The sequence below is a fragment of the Furipterus horrens genome, unplaced genomic scaffold (assembly GCF_987537825.1).
Source record: "Furipterus horrens unplaced genomic scaffold, mFurHor1.1.pri manual_scaffold_17, whole genome shotgun sequence".
Lineage (NCBI taxonomy): Eukaryota > Metazoa > Chordata > Mammalia > Chiroptera > Furipteridae > Furipterus > Furipterus horrens.
The window spans coordinates 109269927-109294161 of record NW_028327187.1 but is presented as its reverse complement, the minus strand read 5'-3'; the positions used below and the strand labels follow the sequence as shown (position 1 = coordinate 109294161).

General features: G+C 41.4%; 1 protein-coding gene across 4 annotated transcripts in view; it reads right to left on the bottom strand.

Annotated features, from left to right (window-relative positions):
- PHKA2 (phosphorylase kinase regulatory subunit alpha 2) overlaps nucleotides 1-24235 on the bottom strand; it is a 59646-nt gene that overhangs the window by 34155 nt on the left and 1256 nt on the right. For all 4 annotated transcript variants that reach the window (XM_090264405.1, XM_090264404.1, XM_090264406.1 and 1 more), the window contains exons 3-11: nucleotides 15688-15846; nucleotides 11690-11737; nucleotides 10919-11087; nucleotides 9978-10060; nucleotides 7586-7666; nucleotides 5846-5944; nucleotides 3687-3833; nucleotides 2112-2165; nucleotides 1380-1502 (exon numbers count right to left, since the gene is read on the bottom strand). In XM_090264405.1, coding sequence (XP_090120531.1) covers nucleotides 1380-1502; nucleotides 2112-2165; nucleotides 3687-3833; nucleotides 5846-5944; nucleotides 7586-7666; nucleotides 9978-10060; nucleotides 10919-11087; nucleotides 11690-11737; nucleotides 15688-15846 — 963 coding nt within the window. The remainder of the gene's footprint in view (nucleotides 1-1379; nucleotides 1503-2111; nucleotides 2166-3686; nucleotides 3834-5845; nucleotides 5945-7585; nucleotides 7667-9977; nucleotides 10061-10918; nucleotides 11088-11689; nucleotides 11738-15687; nucleotides 15847-24235) is intronic.

Sequence of the window (24235 nt, the reverse complement as noted above, 5' to 3'; positions counted from 1 at the left end):
CAGGTCTGTCCTGCTGACCAAAGTATGTATGGTAGCAGATGCTGAAGGAACGTGTCCTGAACAAATGAACACCTCATTAACAAATAATTACCATGCACTTACTATGTACTAGGCACAGGGCATATGTTAGTAAACTGGGTAGAGACCACCTCTACCATGGTCCTTTGACAGATAAGTTGGCGATTAAATACAGTTACAGGTGCCATGCTGTTATAAAGAGCCATGGGCATATAAATGGGGCACCTGACCCAACTTCTAGGGTCAGAGAAAGCTTTCTGAAAGAAGTGGTACTTACAATGAATCAAGTGAATGACGGAGGGGCAGTTGGGCATTTGAGAAGTGGGAGAGACAGCATGATCTGTTCAAGGGATTAAGAGGGTTTCAGCGTGCTTGGATGACAGAACTTAAGAAAGGAAATAAATGGTAAGAAATTGGGCTCCTGTGGTGAAAACAAGGGTCAGATCTTATAGGCCTCTATGAAACACGTGAAGATCTTGTATTTTACCCCAAAAGCAACAAGGAAGCCATTCAATGGTTTTAAGCAAGGCAATAGCATAACCTAACTTTCTTTTTAATAAGATCACCTTGGCAAGGTGTGGAGAAACAGTAGGGAGAGAGGCTGGAGGAAGGGAGGCCAGTTAGGAGGCTCTTACAGTAAACAAGACATTAGCTGGGAGTACCCTTAAACTAGAGCTCAAGACAACAAAACCATCAGCTGATCTGAAAAGAACAAGAGCAACAACAAAATCGGTCTGTTGTGGCCTGTTTGGCGCTCCCCAATGAACCCGCCTCCTAGTACTCAGGCCTTTGTGTAGTCTCCTCCCCTTGAATGTGGAATGGCCCTTTAAACAGCAGAACGCAACAGAAGTGACACTTTGCCAGGTCCAGAGTTAAGCCTTGAGAAAGCTTGTCAGCTTTTGCTTTTGCTTTCTGGTGGAAGACGACCACCATGTAAAAAGCCTAGCTCCCCAGAGACCATAACACTGTGAGAAGTGAGAGCTAGCCACGTGGAGGAGGACCAAAGTCCAGGCCAATAGCCCAGCCTAGCTCTCAGAAAATAGGCAGTTTCAAGCTGCCAGCCATTCGAGTGAGGCCATCTCAGAAGTATATCCTCCAGACCCACTGAATGATCACAGCTGACACCAGGTGAAGCTGGGACAACCTGTCCCTGATGGGCACTGCTCAAATTGCAGAATCACGAGCAAATAAGTAAGATAGTTATTGTCTTAATTCACTAAGTTTTGGGAAAGTTTGCTAAGTGGCAAAAGATCATTGAAACGGTGCCCTAAATTCTTGCATAACCTTATGTTCTAATAACAATCAGCACAGCAGTGGAATGAAAATGTTGATTATCAATACGACACCCATCATTTTCTCACCTGAACGGCATCACCATTGAAGACCCCGTCTATTATAAAATACGTCCAGAACACAGGCCATTCACATTCAATGTTTTCAAAGAGCTTGAGTTCAGCAGGGTCATAATGCAATCGGTTTGGGTCCTGGAATCAAATAGGTAAAGCTTCTAAAAGGTGATGTCAGATTACATACATAATATCATTGCACCTCACCGGGTTTCCCTCGTGTGACTGTGTCAATGCAGCTTTGAGGTTGGTAGAATTAGGATTGTGCTATAATGGGAAGATGCTATTTTTGGCAGTTCTCCATGGTAAAATTTCAGAAAAGTAAATAAAAAATGTAGACAAGACTCCTTGGTAGCTTATTATATTAAGCTTCCTCTATCTCTAATAAATAAACAGCAATTTGTCTCTCACAGTGCTTGGCAGACTGTTTTATGGATATCATTTTATGAGTATCAGTCACTATGGCAAAGAAACCAAAGGAGGCGGCCAGAGTTGGTATGTAAAAAACCGTGTGAGCCACAGAACTGTTTGTCCTTGTCTACAAGCTGGTTTTAAACCACCGGCTTGCTGTCCTCCTGATGATCTTACTATTCTACTGCCTAACTCCAGGCTTGTTGACTCCAAAATTAAGACTTCCCTTTCCAATATTCTAACATGTAATGATAATTAATAGAGGGAGAGCACTACAGCAGCAACTTCGATATGAAGCAGTTTAGGAATCACAAAGAAACATTACTTAAATACAACCTCTCTTGGGGTTTTATAACCATCTCGAAGGAAGCGACAGCATCCATAACGCCCCTAAGAAGATAAAGAAAAATAAGTACATTTGAGGAAATTAGAATTTCGTTGCCTTTTGATTTTAATTCCAGCCAACAGTTTGTCCCCTTTTTCGTGAATCTTTTAGGAGTAAAAGGTCTACCAAGTGCTGTTTGCTGTCACTACAAAAGCTTATTTTTAAGTCCTAAGCAAAGTAAATTCAGGCTTGATGCCTGCTTGGAAGGAAATGCCAAAACATTACATTAAACTATGAGAGGTGTGAGAGAAATTACTGAGAGTCCAGTGGATGACCAGCATTTCACTCTGATTTGCCATATCACGCAAAGACGCAAAGGGGCCCTCGCTGCTTGGAGGAGCCACCATTCAGATACTTGGATTGGACTGCTTCTACTTGAAAGACTGGAAAGCTAAACGGGTATTCTAGACTCCCTACAGTTAGGCTTTGGGTGCAAAGGAACCCTGCAACCTGCAAGCCTGGCAGGGAGGCAGGTGGAGTTTCCTGCGGCTTGGGGCTGGCCCTGCTGGTTTCCCGGCTGCAAGTTCCAGTGTTCCCCTTCAGCTTCCTGAGTGTCAGGAAAGTATGGCAGCGGCAGCATTCTCTTGATCTGCCTTTCTAACCACTGGATAGCAGCTTTGGGTGACCATTTCCCATTCTTTTTAGTGTGTTTGGGCTGCTCTAGTGAGGGCTGTGGAGGCAAGCACACCCCTAATGGCCAGCGCCAGACTGCTCTGGGAGTCCTGGGGAGGCCCAGACTAGAATCTGCTCCCCTACAAACACTTCATTCCCTGTATTAACTCTGCTTGCTTTACTATCTAAAAAGGTTCGCTTTTCCCCACTGAACTCTAAGACAACCACCTTCTTTTAGGGATATGATTGGAGACCCTTAAGTCTCTTGTTTCCAGGGGCTAAAAGCATCTTTCACTTAATCTAAGTAAGATCATAAATATGCAGATTTTGGCTTAGGAACATTACATTCTTTGATAATTTCACCGATAACTTCACTTGGCTGGAATACTTAATAACATTCTCACTTTGGTGTAATATATCATAGTTATCATAAATAGTTACTCAGAGCAGGGATTTTTTTTTTTAAATCTGAATTTAACTTTGGGATCACCAAGTCCCCTGCTGTTGTGTGTAAAGTTTGAGGATACTGGAACATGTGCTTTTTTTTAATTTCTGGAAGGGACTCTATAGCTTTCAATACATTTTCAAAGGAGTCTTTCTCTGATCTCTAAAGGGTTAAGAAGCTCTGCCTTGGAAGTATAGGAATCGCATGAATTGGGGTTCAAAGATGGCAGCTGGAGTTCAAGCACTCCACTTGAGTGATCAAGTGGAAGAGAAGCAACCACTTGATCACTCAGAGACTTAGTTTTGTCACCTGTAGACTCAGCTTTGGCTATCTCACTCTATGATCCCACTTTGATATATCAAGCCATTGACCTCATAGAGAACTGAGCCCTGGGTGAGTCGTTCCAAGTCATAGCGTGAAAGTGGCACTTTACAAGGGGCAGAACGGCACCAGTGTGACCAACGCTTACCTGGAGCTTGGAAATAATTTCATTTTTGGTCACATTTACAAGATTCATATCTTCCACTGCAAAGGCCGGGAAAGAAATAATAGAAAGAAGTCCAGCGTCAATCTCTTTAGACGTTGATGCCCTTGGCAGCATGGAGAACAGAATAGACTGAATGAAAAACAGAGGTGGCTTTAACATGGGAAGCAGTAATCAATTGTTATATACAATATCTAGAGATTATGACTTTAGTCCCAAAGGAACATTCAAACAATTAAGGCTTTGTCCTACCAACATGACCTCTGATGGGTGATCTTGCCCACCTAGCCAATGATTCCTGTTCCTTGGGGGAGTGTAAGGGGTCAGGGAGAGTGCGGTACTGCCTGGAGCCTGAGCTGAGAACTCTTTGTCTCCCTTCCTTCTGTGACTTCTGTTGACTCCACTGGGCCTCAGGACACACTGGGAAAGAACTAAAGGCTACCTTTGTCAACAGGCTAGGATGTCCTGACTATGAAGACAGACATAGGAAAGAACACACATACAGGGCCAGTGCAGAGAAATGTCTGCTTTCTATGGAATGTGACCAGTTTGACAGGGTGACTGAGACACTACTTAAAGAAAAAGTCAAATTCCAAAGACGACAAGAACACTCAGGCAACCTGGCTGCTGTGGCTCAGTGGATTGAGTGTCGGCCTGTGAACCAAGTGTTGCTGGTTTGATTCCCAGTCAGGGCACATGACTAGGTTGCATGTCAGGTCCCCAGTTGGGGGCGCGAGTGAGAGGCAACCACACAGTGATGTTTCTCTCCCTCCCTTTCTCCTTTCCCCTCTCTCTAAAAACAAATAAATAAATAAACAAACAAACAAATAAGTAAATTATTAAAAAAAAAAAAGAACACTCAGGCAAAACAGAACTAGTTTAGTCCTAGAGAGAATGAGTTACTTAGCAACACTATAATATGGCCACAATTGTAAGGAAGTTGGATTAGGCACTGTAAACTAAAGGAAGTTGAGATTATAAGGAAAAGTTTTGGAAGGGGAACATAATCCTGAGATTTAACATGTACAAACATGGTGCTAGAGCCCCGAAAACATAAGCTTATTAAATCTCCCATATGAAGAAGGAATTCAGGTAGTACATCCAATTCACACATGAGCATTCTAAGACTCTGACTACAAAGACTCATGCCTAAAGGAATGCAGCTAGTACGCAACAGATCTAGGATTCCCACCCAGGCCCAGCTGGCTACAAAGCTCACACAATTTCCACTAGACTACATATCTATTAAGACATACACCAGCTTGACTCTATTAAACCACAGCCCAAGAAATTGCAGATTCTCCATTAAGGACTATTTAATGGGGGAAAATGGAGTGCGCTGGAGAGTGGGGTAAAAAATGGGGAGAATCCTTCAGCTTCAGAATAGAACTTCATTTTCTATAGCCAGCTGACCCCTCTGCCCAAGACTAGCTCTTTAACCAGTCACTCTTCCCTAGGCTCTCTCTGCCTGGAAACATATACTCCCACCGGAAGGTCTCTGCTTACAAGTTGTTATGTACCTGACTCCCACAGCCCTAGCAAACAGTGGGCCCTCACTAAATAAAAGTTTGCTGATTGGTCAGTAGTTGGTGACCTATAGTCTGCCTAATGAGTTCCTTAATTTGCATCAGAATCACTCCATTCTCTGATATGTATTTCATGGAGGTTCTCCTAATTTGCCATTTCTCCCATCTCATCTCTCCATCATTACACACTATGCCCATCTCCACTCGCCTCCCCAAGTGAACTAGTGTTCAGTGCTAGTAACTCAGTTTGGGGGCACCATGAAATAAACCTGAGAGAAAACCACCTATATGCTCAAAACAAATACAACAGATTTTGCCTTCTGCAAAACAAGGTGCCTTGATTGTTGACTCCGTATATATAACACTGCTGTATCTTATGTTTGCATGGTACTTTCTGGCTTACAATGTGCTCTGACAAATTTACTTGACTTACTCTTATCCTTAGGACCACCTGGTGCAGTGGGAGGGGAAGGGCCCAATATGCCCAGTGCATGGATGAGGGAACTAAAGCTCAAAGAAGCCAAGTACCACCAAGCTAGCAAGGAAAACTGGAGCCCAGGTCTTCCCTCCATAAGTCTCCTTCCCAGCTCTCTGGAACATAAGAGGCTGAGCTGTTACCTGGCAGTGTTCCACCTCATCGGGCAGGACATGGATCACTGACTTGCGTCCTCCATGGGCTCCAAAAAGATCCAGTTCATCAATTGCCTCAAGTGCTGCCTACAAACACAGGTCAGAATTACTTTTTCTTTCTAGTGAACATGCACTCCCATATCTGATACTCCTTTTTCACTAAGTAATATAGCATACATGTTTTCCCAAAGGTGATGAAATGCATCTTTAAAATCCAGCTAAAGAGTGCTATGGTCATTTTCTATCCTTACTTTCACTAGATCAGAGCTTTCCTGAACATTGCAGTCCATTGCAGGAACAAGCAAGAGAAAATATAAAAACATTTCACAAAATGAAATCATTCTACTAAAAATGAAATATTAACAAGTTTATAATGTTGGTGGTGTGTGCAGGGGACACTAAATTCATGGTTGGCTTTTCTTTCACCTATTCTAGCAGTTAACTCCTAACATTAGCATATCTGGCTCTTAAGAAAGGTAACTCTTTTAGTACTAAATATATTTTCTGTCAGTTGACATTAACAGGTATATTTTAAATTAAAAATTTTTTTCAACTGCAGTTTACATTCAATATTATTTTATATTAGTTTCAGGTGTACATCATAGTGGTGAGATAATCATATACATTACGAAGTGCTCCCTGTGATATTTCCAGTGCCCACCTGGCACCATACATAGTTATTACAGTATTATTGACTTTATTCCCTATGCTGTACTTCACATCCCTGTGAGTATTTGGGGACTACCAATGTGTACTTCTAAATCCCTTCACCTTTTTCACCAAGTCCCCCAACCCCATCCCCTCTGGCAAGCATCAGACTGTTCTCTTAACAAAGCATATTTATCATTGCTTTAACAATTCTCGCTCTGGAGTCTTTACTCTGTCCAAAAGTACACTTTGGTATTCAGGAGGAAGGGAGAGAGGCATGGTAAATGTCTAGGGCAAGAGATGTAAACTAGTGGCCTGCAGACTGAATCTGCCCCACAAGTGTGTTTTGTTTGGCCTCAAGAAGTTTTTTAGGCCCTGGCTGCTGTGGCTCAGTGGATTGAGTGTTGGCCTGTGAACCAAGGTTGCTGGTTCGATTCCCATCAGGGCACATGACTAGGTTGCATGTCAGGTCCCCAGATGGGGGCGCGAGTGAGAGGCAGCCACACAGTGATGTTTCTCTCCCTCTCTTTCTCCTTTTCCCTCTCTCTAAAAATAAAATATATAAAACAAACAAATAATAAAAAGAGAAGTTTTTAAATGATTTTGAATTGGGATACCTTTAGAGAATGTTCCCAGTACCCCTAATACTCCTTGATATTTTCCTTCTGGCTGACTTCACTTGTTTAAATGTTACTTGCCTAACCCTATATACTTTTGAACTTGTCAGCCCTGCTTTCAAAGTAGTCATGTTCTTCAGCCCTCTTTATGACCCAGAAAAGAAGACTGGCTGTCTCCATCCTACTTCCTAGACAATAGCAAGAGCTCAGACCCGTGGGTGATAACAATGGATAATGAGGAGGAAATGCACTTATTTTTGAGGCACATGCATATTTCAGTGTAGGAAATCTACATGCTTTACCTATAACTTCAGTTGCCTGGGTTACATGTGCCACTTGTATTTCTTACTTGCTGTTGACTTTTGAAAAACATACTAATCAGATTAATTTCAAACTTCTAATGAGAACCAAATGAAAGCAGTAAAAATGCACAGAAGGAAGAACAAAGAGGATGAGTCGTCACCTTGGCCATTCCTACAGAGCTTGCATTCAATTCTGGAATGCCCTGATTAGTCTTATCGCCACGTTCCCACATTCCATAATCCTGCAGGAGAAAAAGGTAGTAATCAGAGCAGAAGAAAGAGGAATACAAGAAGTGCTGTGGAAAAATGATTCCTTTGTGTTACGGCAGGCATAATGGAACATGAATATTTCTTCTGAAAGACAACCAAATTGATGGCTTTACAGATTCAGGCTGTGTTCTTACTCAATTTCAGTTCATTTGACCTCTGTGTATAGTTTGGGAAGTAAATACTCAGGTGGAACCAAAAATGCATGCAAAATTGCTCTTAATTTTCTTATTCTTCAAAATTCTTAATTTGTAAGAAACTCTAGATTTGTAGAGAACAAAATGTTTTATTTATCTTAAAATCAAATAAAATGCTGCCCTTCTATTTAGCTAATTCCTTTGAACTTATATTAAATTATAAGATGGAATAAAGAAAGTTTAACAAATAGGTTATAAATAGTTGAAGCCAACTAAACCATTTAAAATAATTTAATATCTTTTTCTAGCATTACCTTTTACAGGGGGTGTGGGGTGTGTGTATGAAATGCTCAGCAAGTAACAGGAGCCCAAGTCAAAACTAAGGCACAGAATAGTGGTATCTTAAACTTATTACTATGAATTGGCTAAGAATACTCTGTCCACATAGATGACTTGATACATGCATATCTAACTTTTATAATTCATATTTTCTCTTAAGAAACCCAAGCACTGGGTACTGTTTTGAAATACAACCCAACAAGAATAGGACCAATGCCAGAATTTCAGTATTTATTACTTGGTCTCTAAAGATGAACATTTTCAAAATGTGAAAATTTTGACTTAGACACACGAGAGCAATTTTAGACTCTGCTTTGTAGTCGAGACCCAGGACTCCTTCCTTCAGTATTCCTCACACCTGGACCTTTCCACATTCCCACTCATCTTCACTCCAACTCAGAAATTGCTTTGATCAGCTCATTCCCTGCTTAAGAGTCTAAAGTGACAAACCATCTCTCCCACCCTCGCGGATCCTGTTCAAATCTCTCTCTCCAGATGGCCATAACTCCATTATTTGGCCTCTATCCCCTGTACACCCACAAACTGACTTTATTTTCTACAATTCTTCCACACTCAACTTTTACCCTGTCTACTCCTTCACTCTGCACCCCCTTTCCCCAAGTATCTCCCCATATTCACACTCAGAGTCTGTTCCTGCCTGACCACAAACACCCCTTTTTTCCCCCTTCTGTTTATCTAACCCTACTCATCCTCCAAGGTCCAGCTGAAGTCCCACCTGTCCCACAAATATTTCTCAAGTTTTAGACCAGGGTTTGCCAACCTCAGCACTACTGACATTCTTTGTTGTGGGGCTGTCCTATGCACTCTAGGATGCTCAGCAGAGTCCCTGGCTTCCACCCTCTAGGTGCCAATAGCACCATCTCCAGTATGACAACCAAAAACGTTTCCAGGGTGGAATTGTTGGGGGCGGGGGGGTGCTGGGCGGAGGGGAGCAAAGGGAAAAAATGGAACTATTGTAACAATATAATCAATAAAATATACTTAAAAAAAATTTCCAGACATTGCCCAATGTCCCCTGAGAGGGGAAGATTGCCCCTGGTTAAAAGTTAAAAATCGCCGATTTAGACCTGGGGACAGCCAACTACGGCTGTTGGATGAAAATCTAGTTTGTCACCTATTTCTGTAAATAAAGTCTATTTGAGATAGAGCCATGCTCCCATGTTCATGTTGTCTATGAATGCTTTCCTGCTACAATGGCAGAGTTGAGGTGCAACAAAAGAGACCATAGGAACCACAATGCTGAAAATATTTACTCTCTGGCCCTTTATAGAAAAAGTTTACTGAGCCTTGCTTTAGACCATACTTGGTTTCTTTTTCAAACCAAACTCTACCCTTTTCTTATCACCCTTATAGTCAACCCCGGAGGAGCTGGGGTTTATGCATGCTTGTACTGACCCACACCTGCCCTGGGGCATACATCTGGCTCGGGCCCCTCCACCTATGGGCAGCCTGGGGTGAGCACCACGGCACTGTAGTGCCCACCAAGGAACTGATGCTGTGGCCCTTAATCCTGATTCAGGCCAGCCTGTGTACATGCCACAGGACATTTTAAGGTCTTATTTAAAACAAGAGTAATGGATTCAAACAGAGCATGTGGTGCATTCCAAAACCATGAACTCAGAAATTGCATCCCAGGAAAAAAATGTGCACTTTGTAAGTGGAAGTGACATAATCTTATAGCTCTAACCATGCTAACCTTCTGGTCAGCCCCAAATAGCCTGGCCTTCAGAGAATTGTATAATTTTTATTCTTTTTGACAACTGAAAAAACTACTGAGGTTTATACTTACAGCAACTTTGTATGCAGCTTCTATGTAAAAAACAAGATTCTGTATGAAAGCCACCTCATCGAGGGTAAAAATAATACGTAAACCTAGCAAAGAGAAACAATCAATGAAATTATGAAGTGTGTGAATAGAGCTGCTAATTACAGGCATCACAATAGCAAATGAATCTTTTTACCTCCATTTTCATTTTTCTTACTAGAGCATCAAAACTTACGTCTGAAGTAATTGTGACAATGTCTAATCTCAGAAAGAGGAGAAAAAAAGAAGGAAGGAAGGAAGGAAGGAAGGAAGGAAGGAAGGAAGGAAGGAAGGAAGGAAGGAAGGAAGGAAGAAAGGAAGGAAGAGAGGGAGGGAGGGAGGGAGGGAGGGAGGGAGGCAGGGAGAAAAGAATGACTCCACTTTTGTATGTGTGCCGACAAGCAGAAAGGATTGAAAAAGAGGGTGTGGGGCCTTCTGCACCCCTTGATTGATATCTAACTAATGGAAGGCAGCAAATAGATATGGTCAAAATTGGTATTGCAACATTAGTTATAACAAAAAAGTAACAGGAATAAAGGAATAATTAAATTAATTGTAGTATATCCCTTGATAAAGGTCTGAAGAAGAAAACTTTAAGAGGGAGCATGACACTATCTGCAGATATTTGAGCTGCTGAAGGCAGACCTGATCTAGGTTGCTCCAGTAGCTAGGTGACAGGTACAGAAAGGAAGCTTTGGGATCAACTAGAGAGATGCTAATAGAGCTTGCTCAACAGCCCTCATCTTCCAAGTGCTCAGGAGGCTGACTGTTGGCATGTCACAGAGTCAGTTCTCATAATATTATAAAGAAGCATGCTTTTTCTTTACAGAAATAGCTTATTTTGAATATTGACCAATGTCCGCCCCCTCCCTGCCCCCTCTGGCTTGTCATTCCCTGTACAATGGGCTCAAGTGGCCCTGGCTCACCGGAGGCAGTCATCTGGGCCAGGAATAGGAGGAAGAGGGAGGTGGCATCCACCTGGAGGTGGCCCCATTGGTCGTCACCCACCACGGTGCTGCAGGTGGCAGTGTTATACTTGGCGTGCAGGCTGTCCTTGGTACTCTGAGTGTGCTTGAACTTCTCCACTTTATCCACCTGAGGGAGAAGGCAAGCTGGCTCTGTATAGCTAAGGGATTCATGGCTGGCAGAGGCCACACCCAAGGTCAATGTACTGGATGCAGACCTCTTATCTGCTATCTTTGGGAGCACCACATTCTGTATGCAGATCCTAGTATGATATTCTGTGTACAGTATGTGCTCAATGAGTTGTTTTATTTACCCCTCACTGAAAATACCAATAAATAGGCATGTCGAGTTTTAGAAATTCAGGCATTTCAACTCAAAAGAAACCCTTTTATAAACTCAACAGAATAAACATAGCTCATAGCTTTCCAGGAGTACCTTTTAAAAACAATGTTTTCTTCCGCATTTTTTTTTTTTACAAAAAATGACACGCTCTCCTTTCTCACAGGTAATTATTCAAAAGAGACTGTGAGACACAGCACCCTTTGAGTCTGTGGTCCTCCAGTGTAATGGAAGTATTGAAGATAATTTTACAAGGAGAAAATAAGGAAAATATTTTCAATGCCTCTGCATTTTGAAAGTTCAAAATGCTTTCAGAATATCAGTTGTCATCATGAAAATGACAACATGCCCACTCAGATGACCTGAAAACACATTTGTTGCTTTCCACCTACCTGTCTCATCATGCACTGGAGAAGACCCCGCATGAGTTTCACCACGTTCTGTGGAAATAAAGCGGGATAAGTAACAAGGCCAGTTTCCCTGCCCCATGAAAACCTTACCACATGGCCGGTAAGCCGGTGCAGCGTGGAGACTTCCCTGAGAAGACAGAACCTGAGCATATACAAGTATTCTGATGGTTTGGTTATTGCCACCTCCCCACTCAATCACAAGGAAAGAAAATCTTCATGAAGTGACTTATCTCAAATAAAGGGGTTGGACCACATGGTACTTCCTGGTTCAGAAATCCGGTGATTCCTCACTGATATTTTAGCAAGACAATTGTATAAGCCTAGTACCCTGGAGGTTTATGGCACAATTCTTAGTAATTTATTTTTGTTGTGTTAAGTCCAGCATGCCTGTCCCAAGTAATGCTGATTTGTGCCAAAATAACCATTTGTGACACCATTACTGGACTATTGAGTGAAAGTTCTTACAAAATGCAAGTAGCCGCCAAGGTTTCTTAATATGTATTCTAACCAATTACTATAATTCTCATTATCATTATAAATAGCAATACTACTATGATAATCAGACATTTTGTCCAGACATTGTACAAAACACTTTACCTGATTCTCTCTAATTCTTGCAGCAATCTTATGGGGTGGGTATTACTGTTACCTCACTTTATAGATGAGGAACCAGAGGCTGAGAGAGATGAAGTAATATTGCTAAAGTCTCCCAGCTGGCAGCAGAGTAAGGGCAGAGCTCAGGCCGTCTGACTCCAGAGTTTGAGCTTAGTCAATACATTATAAGGTCTCTCACTTCCTTCACCACTCAGGCACATTGAAAGATTGGTCTTTATATGTCCCATTAACAACAGTATAAAACTATTTCATAAGTGGCTGGAGAACAGGATAGGTCAAAGTAGCCTGGCTGAAAGAAGCTCCTACCCAGGTCTGTGAGCATCTCCTCTCTTACAGAATGTACATGGTTTGCAGAGAAGATGTAGTGAAGGGCCATGAAAGATGATCACCAGAAAAAAGTCTGGAGAGGATTATCTTACAGATACTTCTGCCTTGAAAATCCTAGGATTCTAGAATATAATCTTATTTTATGTTATATGTTCAGAGAAGGAAAACTCTGACTCCAAAAAACCTCCGCTGCCTTGCGGCATACCTCTTCTGGGGAAAGGCTAAGGGAGTAAACCCCGACAGAAAATCCGGAGCCGGAGTCCCTAAGGCGGTTTGACGTTGTAGTCAACACCGGCAACTCCTGCGGCGCACCTGAAGCCAAGCTGTATTGACTCCGTCTTTCCCTTAGACCCTTCAGCTGCGAAGAGAGGGGGGGTCTGCTGCATGGGCAACAGCAGACCCTCCATATCACCCTGCCCAGGCTCTGTAGCTTCAGCTTCACTGGAGAGGACACTCCAGCGTCATCGCAAGATGTCGATTCAACACGGGAGGAGACAGATACCGTGTCACTCCCGAGTCGGACTGCACAGCCATTCTCGGTGGTGCAGATAGACTCTTAAGAAGCTACACCATCGTCTCTCGAGACGGACGGCTGCCGACTTTTATGTTATATGTTCTTTTGAGGCAGAAAATGTTAGCTCATAAATATAGGGTATAATTAACATTGTTGTAATTAACATTTCCTACAGTGTATAGAATGAACATTTGTCAACTCACGTCCCCTCAAATAAAGAAAAGTTATTTTTCCATTATGAAGAAGCTGAGTGGTTCCCAATTGTGGGTGGCATTACCATCTCCTGGGAGTGGGTGAGCATTTGGAAATGTGGGGGTGGAGGCATCTTTATTGTCATCATGATGGGAGTGGAGCTACTGGCATTTAGTAAGGACCGAGGACCCGAAGTGTCCTGCAATGCATGGGCAGTCTCACACAATGAATAACTGTACTGCCTGAGCCTCAAATGCAATAGCATCCCTGTTGAGGATCACTGGAAGAGCCCATGTTAATTTCCATAATCAAAGATGTCTCCTTTATTCATTAACCACACTCAACGAAACAAACAATGTGGCTTGTTTGTACCTTGTTCTCAGTTATGCAGCAAATCGAGTCAACTCTAGTCCAGATCAGAAATCGCTTACAGAGGAGAGGTAGAGGCCTGTGTATGTGTATAGACAGGCGTGGCTTTACTTTGATTTGTCTCAAAGAAGGATGGGAAGTTTGGAGGACAGTGACATCAAATCATTATACTGTTAAATGACTGGTTCATTTACTTTTAGTAGTCATCCAACTTCTTGGAAGAGAATTCAATGCTTGCTGTATGCATTTAAAAAAAACTACCCATTGTTATCTTACTTCCAAGACTGAGTGATTTTATCACCTCAAACTCAACATGTTAGTCAAATCCAAACTGTACTTCCCTTGCTCCCACAGACAGGCCTCCATTCTGAGCTTCCCTACTGATGTTAAGGCTGCCTGCCACTCATGCCCACTGTGGTTGCTATAAACAAGCACCAATTAGGTCGCAAGAACTCTCCCTGGACTTGATGGTCCACTGGCTGTGAGGGCCAATGAAGAATGTATGAGTTGAATCAAAGATAAATCTCAGCCCTGATTGGTGTGGCTCTGTTGGTTGGGCATTGTCCCACAAAGCAAAGTTTCTGGTTTGATGCCTGGGTTGTGAGTTCGGTCCCTGGTTGGTGTGTGTACAAGGAGCAACTGATTGATGTTTCCCTCTCACATCGATGTTTCTCTCCCTTTCTTTCTCCTTGCCATCCCCTTTCTTTCTGTTTTTATTTTTAATTTTTTAAAACAATTTTATTTATTTATTTTTAGAGAGAGGGGAAAGGAGAAAGAGAGGGAGAGAAACTACTGTGTGGTTGCCTCTCAGGCGCTACCAACTGGGGACCTGACGTGCAACCCAGGCATGTGTCCTGACTGGGAATCGAACCAGCGACACTTGGTTCACAGGCCGACACTCAATCCAATGAGCCACAGCAGTCAGGGCCTCATGGAAGGAAGGAAGGAAGGAAGGAAGGAAGGAAGGAAGGAAGGAAGGAAAGAGGGAAAAAAGGAAAGAAGGAAAGAAGGAAAGAAAGGAAGGAAGGAAGGAAGGAAGGAAGGAAGGAAGGAAGGAAGGAAGGAAGGAAGGAAAGAAGGAAAAAAGGAAAGAAGGAAAGGAAGGAAGGAAGGAAGGAAGGAAGAAAGAAAGAAAGGAAGGAAGGAAGGAAGGAAGGAAGGAAGGAAGGAAGGAAGAAAGAAAGAAAGAAAGAAAGAAAGAAAGAAAGAAAGAAAGAAAGAAAGAAAGAAAGAAGGAAAGAAAGACAAATCCCAAAGGCTATCATGCCAAGGGAACTACACTTTTATGTGCCATTGCTCCCTACTTCAGTGCTATTACTCTAAACATTCTGTTAATAACTCCTGAGCTCAGGGACAGATTATTTTCTTACATACTCAATGATGATAAATCTTGCCTTTGGTGAGTAACCTGGTTTCTGATTTTGGAAAACAATAAAAGGACTTCATTGTGCTATACGGTAACACAGGCACAAAAACTGGACAACACCCAATGTGGTTCAAAATTAGAGGGTGACTATAAATTAATAAGACTGCTTTGGAATGGCTCAGACTAGAAAGATACTTTTAAGGGAAATTCTCGTTTCGAAATGACTACTCTGAAAGGAGTATGCACTTTGGAATATGTAGTTCAGGTGTGCTGACTTTTAAAAACAATCATACTGATTTATATAACCTTATATATAAGTACAGATAAAATGATAGAACATGTGAGAAATGTAGCTAGTTAGAAATTTGAATGCTTTATTTTCCTATTTGGTGTGACATATTTTTTGAAGGAAAAATCTCAAAGGGAAAGACAAATGAGAGGTTGAGACCACTTAAGTGCCTCCCCAAAATATTCTATAGCAGAAATGGAGCAAATGCCCACACCAAACTGCTCTGCACACAGAGCTATTTCCTTGTAGGCTTTTCATTTTAAGGAAAAGGTGCTGAGCGGCCAAGACAAGGTGCCAGTCAACATTACCTGCTCCAACTCGTAGGCCTTGGCCTTGTCCTCATCACGGTCAGCGTTCTTGCGGTAGGCCATGCCCAGGCCCCACACAGCCAGGATGCTGTATATGTTATCCCGCACCCAGGCATCCTTCTGTTCATGACTGGCAGACAGCAGCCCCGTGACAGGATTCTATTAGAGAAGAGACACAAAATGACTCAGCAACACCCTTCACTCAGCTCCTGGGCAAGAAATGCTTGCCCTCAAGGGGTACAAGGAGGGTGAGGATGAGAAGTGAAGAGACTGGAGTTCCAGTCCTTGCTCTGCCACCAACAGTGTGGTCTTGGGAGAGAAGTGACATCACTAAGAAAAATCTCTAAGGAACATTCTCACTTTGAAGTTCTTGTTCTTTTGCTTTCAGACCAGATCACACTACTGGAAATGACAAACAGAAGAAAGAACAAACAGAAAGAGCCTGTAAGACTTTTTACAAATATGTGCACTGTGGACTTTAGGTCTTCTTTTGCCTTCATGTTTCCACACAAATTGGTAAAGCATTGAACTTGGGGGTAGGTAGGGTCCCACTCTATCCCTCATCTTTTTTTTCCCCAGGGGAGCTGCCCACCCTATCTGGGCCTCAGCTGCTTCATGTGTAAACCAGACACTTTATGTGCCTAAAAAGGAGGTACTGAGCAAGAGGACGTTGGGGGTCCTTTTTAGCTATGATATCACAGGTATTATTTAAATCCTTCTGCCCTGGCTGGTTTAGCTCAGTGGATTGAGCATCGGCCTGCGAGCTAAGTGTCGCTGGTTCGATCTTCCAGTCAGGGTACATCAGAGAAGGAAAACTCTGACTCCAAAAAACCTCCGCTGCCTTGCGGCATACCTCTTCTGGGGAAAGGCTAAGGGAGTAAACCCCGACAGAAAATCCGGAGCCGGAGTCCCTAAGGCGGTTTGACGTTGTAGTCAACACCGGCAACTCCTGCGGCGCACCTGAAGCCAAGCTGTATCGACTCCGTCTTTCCCTTGGACCCTTCAGCTGCGAAGAGAGGGGGGGTCTGCTGCATGGGCAACAGCAGACCCTCCATATCACCCTGCCCAGGCTCTGTAGCTTCAGCTCCACTGGAGAGGACACTCCAGCGTCATCGCAAGATGTCGATTCAACACGGGAGGAGACAGGTACCGTGTCACTCCCGAGTCGGACTGCACAGCCATTCTCGGCGGTGCAGATAGACACTTAAGAAGCTACACCATCGTCTCTCGAGACGGACGGCTGCCGACGACGACGACTATTTAAATCCTTACCCAAAGATATGTTTTTATTGATTTTAGAGAGAGACAGGGAGGGGGTAGAGAGAGAGACAGAGAAACATGGATCGGTTGCCCCCTGTATGTGCCCCAACTGGGGACTGAAGCCGCAACCTAGGTATGTGCCCTGACTGGGAATCAAACCCGTAATCTTTTGGTGCTTGGAACAATGTTCCAATTAACAGAGCCATCTGGCCAGGGCTGGTATCACTGGTATTTAAAAGGCCAGCTGAGTCCTAATAAACTTCGTACCTAGAAATAAAATAGATAAGATAGGAAGAGTCATAAAGCCTCTGTTGACTTTTCCTGAAAAAAGGCAAAAAATATGTATCTAATAAAATATAACAATCAGAGCCTTGCCAGCTTAAAAAAGGGCACCAAATTATTTACAAGAGAGCTCATGAAAAAACTCTGTTGGGTACTTTCAAAGTGATACTGCCAAGGTTATTAGGTAAAGAAACACTGGCATAGTTTCAAATGGTCCCACCTAAGGATTAAATATTCGACTCTCTCCTTTAATCTATACCTTCTTCAAAAACATCTAAAACTCTAAGTTAAAAAATTCATAACATAGCATAGTCCCAATTTTATAACACATATATATGTCTAGGTCTCTTGGTTTTGGGTTTATGGACGACTTTTATTTTATTCTTTGTCATTTTATTAATCTTCAGAATTGTCTACATAGAACATAAATTTTTTATAATCAGAAATAAAAGAACAAATGTTATACTGAAAAAAAAATATCTAAAACTCAACTGCTAACTGCCCTGGGGGCGGGGAGGAGCAATGGCAGTCAGTGTACTGACATAGTTCTACAGCCAACAACTACAAATCAATGATTTTAAAGTCAACCAGAACTGAAGTCTAGGGATGGCAGAGTGAAGGTGTCTTATACCAATAGTGGACTTATGAAGTTCTTTAAAAAAAAAAAAACCACTATGCACCAACAATGTATAACACAGGCATCTCTATCTGTTCTGAGTCCAGCTGACTAACCCCAGGACAGGAAATCATCAGGACATCCAGGGAAAGGACTCAGCCCCTTCCCAGTGTACCCATCATCTGTGAGCCCACTGAGACAAACAGCCTTCCGATGACACAGCAGTGAACGCTTGCACATAGCACCGAGTGTGGTTTGGGTTATGAAATGTCACTGTCCTGTTAACTGAAAAGTTACCTCTTTTATTCTGTAGTTTGGCCTTAACTGTTGAAGAGGATTAGTTCATCCCCACCCAGAGTTAGACTGTCTGAATGGTTTGCTCTACTTCAGAGAAGCAGTCTGGTGTTTTGGCAATCCCTATATTTACAACTGCATATGTACGCCATTTTACTTTTTAAAAAAGATTTTATTTATTTTTAGAGAGAGGGGAAGGGATGGGTAGAGAGAAGAGAAACAGCTTTGTAAGAGAGAAACATTGATTGGTTCCCTCCTGCACACATCCTGACCTGGGACCAAACCCACAACCCAGGCATGTGCCCTGACCAGGAATTCTACTGGTGACCTTTCGCTTGGCAGGACAACGCCCAACCAACTAAGCCACACTGGTCAGGGCCACAAGCCATTTTAAACTGGAGCACTATTACTCTCAGCAAAAGGAATATTTACTGTCATCAAGTGAATGTTTTTGTCTCCCCCAAATTCCTATGTTGAAATCTAACTCCTAGTGTGGTGGTGATTAGGTCATGAAGGCAGAGCACTCATGAATGGGATCGGTGCCATTATACGAAAAGGCCAGAGGGCCAGCTTGCTCTTCTGCCATGTGAGAATGCAACAGAAAGTCAGCTGTCTGCAACCCAGAAGAGGGCTCTACCTGAAACTGATGGTGCTGGCACCCTGATGTCAGAATTCCCAGCCTCTAGAACTGTGAGAAAGAAATTGCTGTTGTTTAAGCAACCCAGTCCATGGTACTTTGTTAGAGCAGCCTGAGCTGACTAGGACTTGCTTCTCTCTTTCAATCTATAAAAAATAACATATTGTGTTGGAAGAAGATGCGGGAGGTTTCATTTTGATGTGATTCATAAAAATTGATATGATCATAGACGGGGACATACTTTGCGATCCCTGGCCTGGCACAATCTAAAGTATTGTTTCCATGCTTTAAGCTTCCTAAGGGCAAAGTCTGCATTTTTGGTTTACCACCCTAACTCAAGGGCCTGGCCTAGTTAGGTGCTAAATAAATAAATGAACAAACAACTATATAATAGAGGTTATAGTTTTACTGATTTAGAGTCTGAAATACCTATATTTGTATAAATTGCCTATATATTTGTAATATGCATAGCTACTACATGTAATTTTCCCTTTAAGAATGCTTGTTTTATTATTCTGCACATTCTTCTGTTCAATCTTTCTTCAGGAAACCCTGAAGAAGCAAATCAGGCATGCACAGCATGAACCTTGGGAATGTTTCAAACAGGAGGTAAAGCCTCAGTTTTGCTTTAGAGGTAGAAAAGTGAATAAAACATGGAGCTGCTTCAAACACAGGAAATGACTTATTGCTAGACTAGGAAGGGAGATGGGTGAAATAGAGAATAGTAACCTCCTAGGACAGAGGTGAGTTTGAGAAGGCAGGCGGTAGGGCAGTGGACCTCACTGGGGGTAGGGTTACAGAAGATAGGATTCCTCACTCCCTAGGGTGGTGTGTGTGTGTGGTTTATAAACAAATATTCCACATTATCATTATCTCCTTGAAAAAATTTGAAAAGCTAAAGTCATCATCACACAAGCTCAAGAAATAGCACGTACACAATCTTCTTGGCTGGAAGCAATACAAAGATGGTTCTCAGAGCAAGCGAGGGATGGGGCAGATTTTAATAACAGAAGAGGGCAAAGATGCTGAAATGGTAACATCTACTACTCCTCAAAGGGAGGGTGCATATAAAGGAAGGGGCATATATGGGCTGCAAAGCAGATGCTGAGCCGATATGAGAACAGAAGATGCTTTTGGATTTGAATAGGTCAAAACAAACTAGACAAAATTCAGCAAGAATGCTTTTGTTGTTATTCAGTTATAGGTATTTGATAATTTACATTGTAATTGCTTCTTGGATCCATGACACATATAGAACCATAACATACATATCCATGATCTAGTTAGATATATTTAGAAGTGGGCTTAAGTTAAATTCCATACATATTTGGGGTGCTTTAGCAACTGTTTGTTATTGGTAATTTTCTTGCATTTTGGCAATATGTAATGAGCATAAAGTTGATTTTTCAGTATTTTTGATACTTTCTTTATCCCCTAATTTGTCATCAATTGTTGAAAAATGTACATTGCAAGATTGAAATATTACTCTTTTCTATTGGTGGAGCATAGAGTTCTATGTATGTGTGTGCACTTGATCAAGTCTGTTCCTTATGGTGCTCAAATTTTGTCCTAATTATTTCTCTGCTTGATCTAATAGTATGTGAGTGAGGGGAGTTTAAAAACTCCCACTATAATTATGTATTTAACTTTCATAATTATGTTAAGTTTTGCTTTACACATTTTGAAGCTATGTTGTTAGTATCCTATGGGTTTAAAATTGCTTTATTACTTTCTTGGTGAATCATCCTTTTATCATTTAGTAATAACATTTTTCTTCCTAATGATATATATTTTAAACTTTATAATCTACTGTTTAATATTAGTATAATTACAGTCTCTTTTTGGTTAGCATTTGCCTAGTATCTTGTCCCACTAAATTACTTTCAACCTTTCAGTATCCTCTGTTTAAGGTTCTGTCTCTTATAAACCACATATATATTTTAAAAAATTTTAAATAATTTCTATTATCTGGCTAATTTAAGAATTTACATTCATTGTGATTACTAAGATAATTGGACTTACAGTAGTCCCTCTCTCTATCATAGTTCACTCATCACGGCCTCACTGTATCGCAGGCTTTTTAAAAATATTATATTTATTTATTGCAGATTTTTCACTATATTGCAGGATTTTGCGGTACTGTATACGTATGTTGTTAAAGTGACGTAGGTTTAAGAGTGTAGAATATGTTTAAGAACATCAGTTGTTTATAAAAGTGTGGAAAAGGTTAATAAGGGAGTGGGAAAGGTTAATAAGGGACTAGGAATGGTTTCTAAGTGTGTGGAAAGGGTTTATAAAGCCTTAAAATATAAATACTAAAATAAATGTAAGGGTCCTACTTTGCGGATTTTCGCCTATTGCGGGGGGGTCTAGAACGTAATACCCGCGATAAGTGAGGGAATGCTGTATTTGCACCTTATTGTTCTGTCCTTTACTATGTTTTTTTTTTTACTTCCTGTTCTCCCCAAGCACTTTTCCTTTCTTCTCTTGGAGTTATCAAATTTTCTTTGTTCCTCCATTGTTTAAGAGTTATATATTTCACTTATACTACTTTAATATTAATGCTTATACGTGAACTCCTGGCTTAAAATACATAACACCTCTATCCTTCTTAATGGAACTAGGTCCTTAGAACGCTTTAATTCTGGTCTCCTATTCTTCTGCCCTGTTATTACTTTTCAGTATTTAATTATATCTTTTTAAAATTACTATTTTTTCCATTATCATATTCTTCTCATTTTTAACTCCATTGCTGCTAAATAGCATTATTTAGTGAATGTCCTGGTCTCTGAATTATCTGCTTTTTATACCAAATAATCTGCAGTTACAGTGAACACTGTCTTGATCATTATTTTTCTTTTTGATCCATATTCTCTTATCACCACTTTGTACTTAACACTTTTATGAATGAGTCTTCAAACAGAGCTGATATTGAAGAAATGTACAAATTTAGTATTTCTTATCTGGGCCCAAGGAAATCAAGGAATTTCTTTTTTTTTTTAAGCTGTGCTACCTAGAGTACATATTTGTACTCTCTCGCTATATAAAATCAAACCTGCAAAAGGACCTTTTATAAACATAGCTCTTTCCTTCTTTGCTTGTAAATTCAAATAACATTTAGTAGCAAGTATATCTGGCAAATGACTAACGGGAAAAACTTCTTTCACAGATATAGGAAAATGAATTGGTTGACATGCTAGTTGATACGAACAAACTCTTGGCCTCTAACACAAGAATCTTTATGAGTTTGACATGTCAACACTGAATGATTTCTAACAAGTGAAATCAATGTAAGTTGATCTTGATTTAGAAAGCAAATCGGAAAGAAGAGTTCAGAGCTTGTACCAGCTGATATTGTAAAATGCCTCATAAACATCTGTACATATCTACTGTAGATGGGGAGATACAGCAAACACTTTAGAAACCATTTTTATTCTTTTTTTATTGTGGTAAAATATAGGTAACATACAATTACTCATTCATTTTTACAGAGTGGTTAAGTGATGTGCTTCGGATCACTCAGTAAAGATGATAAAGCCCGAAATGGGTTAGGGTTCTACACCTGTAAAGACTAGTTTTGGGGGCAGGATGGGTGTGGGGTGGGGATAGCTGGGAAGAAGTAGGATTTTACCTGTGCAGGCTCATGGGATTTTCCAGCGGAATCATACCTGGGAGTATTCTGGTTAGCCAGCAGAGCCTGACAGTACAGCCAGGAAGGGGAAAAAAGGGCAAACATGAAGGCTTCTCACCAACTACCCCCAAAATAAATACAACTAAAGGTTCAAACAACTATTTAATCATTAAAATGTTAGCGAGGAAAGTCCAATGCTGCAGATATACTTTAACAAGAAGATAATTCTTTTTGCTTCTGAGGGACTGCAAGCCTGAGTCAATAGCTGGATCATTAGGATAGCTCAGAGCTGCAGGAAGTATTTTATCAACAAGGACTTAAATTTTTATTTGCCTGGAGCATTGCTTGATGCAAAAGGAACAAAACTAATGAGGTCTTTATGCTTAAGTATCTCATCACATCAATGGAAGACATTATGTTCAAAGACCAGAAAGCCATTAGTAGCTGGGTCATGGCTTTTGGGAAAGGAACATCATGGGACAGGGTGAAGCAAGGACATGTGGCCTGGGTATGTGTGGCTTATATCTAAGTCATAACACCACCAACAGCACCCACAATTTACTGATTTCCTACTATGGTGCGAGGCAACACACTGGGCACTATTTTTTTTCCTGCATAATGCCTCAGTGGAGGCAGGTGTTATCATTCCCATTTTATAGATGAGGGCATGGACTCAGAGAGGTCGAGTACATGTCATTCATTCAAAGTAGAGCTAGTGGTTTAAACCCAGGTGTGACGCAAAAACCAAGCTTTATCAGTTCACCTTATAGCCCCTTCCATCACAGTAATGAAGGGAACAGGTTTTCAACTTGGATTTTAAAACACTTCGTAGATCTAATTATAATATATTCCAAAGAAGAAGACCCCCCCCCAAAAAAAGCAAACCTCCATTCACCTGCTTATTCCCTCAGTTCTCAACTTAAACATCATCTCTTTCAGGACTCCTCCCCTGCTCTGCAAACTAGGCTAACCTCCCAGAATAAGAGTCATAATCCTTAATGTGCAATTTCAAAAGCCAATAAGCTCTGAAAATTTCAAGTGTTTTCATAAGTTTTCAGCAAGCTCATTTGGTGACAAAAGATGACCTGAACTGATGTGAAACTATTTTCAGTCTTTACTTTCCTACTAAGTGGGAATATTCATATTCTGATGTGGAAATAATAATGTGTTTGATTAAGAGTGCTGCCCAGACTCCACTGCAGTTAAAATCCCAGTATTTCTGACTTATAAAGCACATCTGGCCCCCGGAGGTTCAGACAATGGATTCTGGACCTATACCTTACGCATAAATTTCACTGTACCACAATCATTTATTCTTCTGTGTGAACCCAGCACCTGACGGAGTACCTTGCATGTAATAGGTACTGTACACAATAAATATTTCCAGAATGAGGAAACAAGGCTGAGAAACTGGCTAAGAAGGGAAAAATGGTTAGTGGTTTGGGGGTGCATGGCTCCCAATTTGCAGGCCAGGCATCTAACCATGGAATGCCACTTCCTTCTCTGACAGCAGGCCCTATAAATAGTTGCTGTTAATTGAGGGCAAGCAACATAGCTGCTGTCTTCACTACGAATAAAAATAGTCCAGTTGTCTTATATGATGGGCCCACATATAACTTTAGCCCATTAATATAAAATAGCAGGCATACTCATACTTCAGACCACATGGGCAGCTTCACAGGTCCCCTCGAACTTAGGAGCAAAAGACCTGCATTTGGGTCTGACCCTAATACATGCAGTAACCTTTTCGCCCGCAGTTTTCTCATCTGTAAAATAGCAACCAGAGTAAGCCCTAAGGCCCTCCTCACAGGTGGGTCTCTAACAAGGT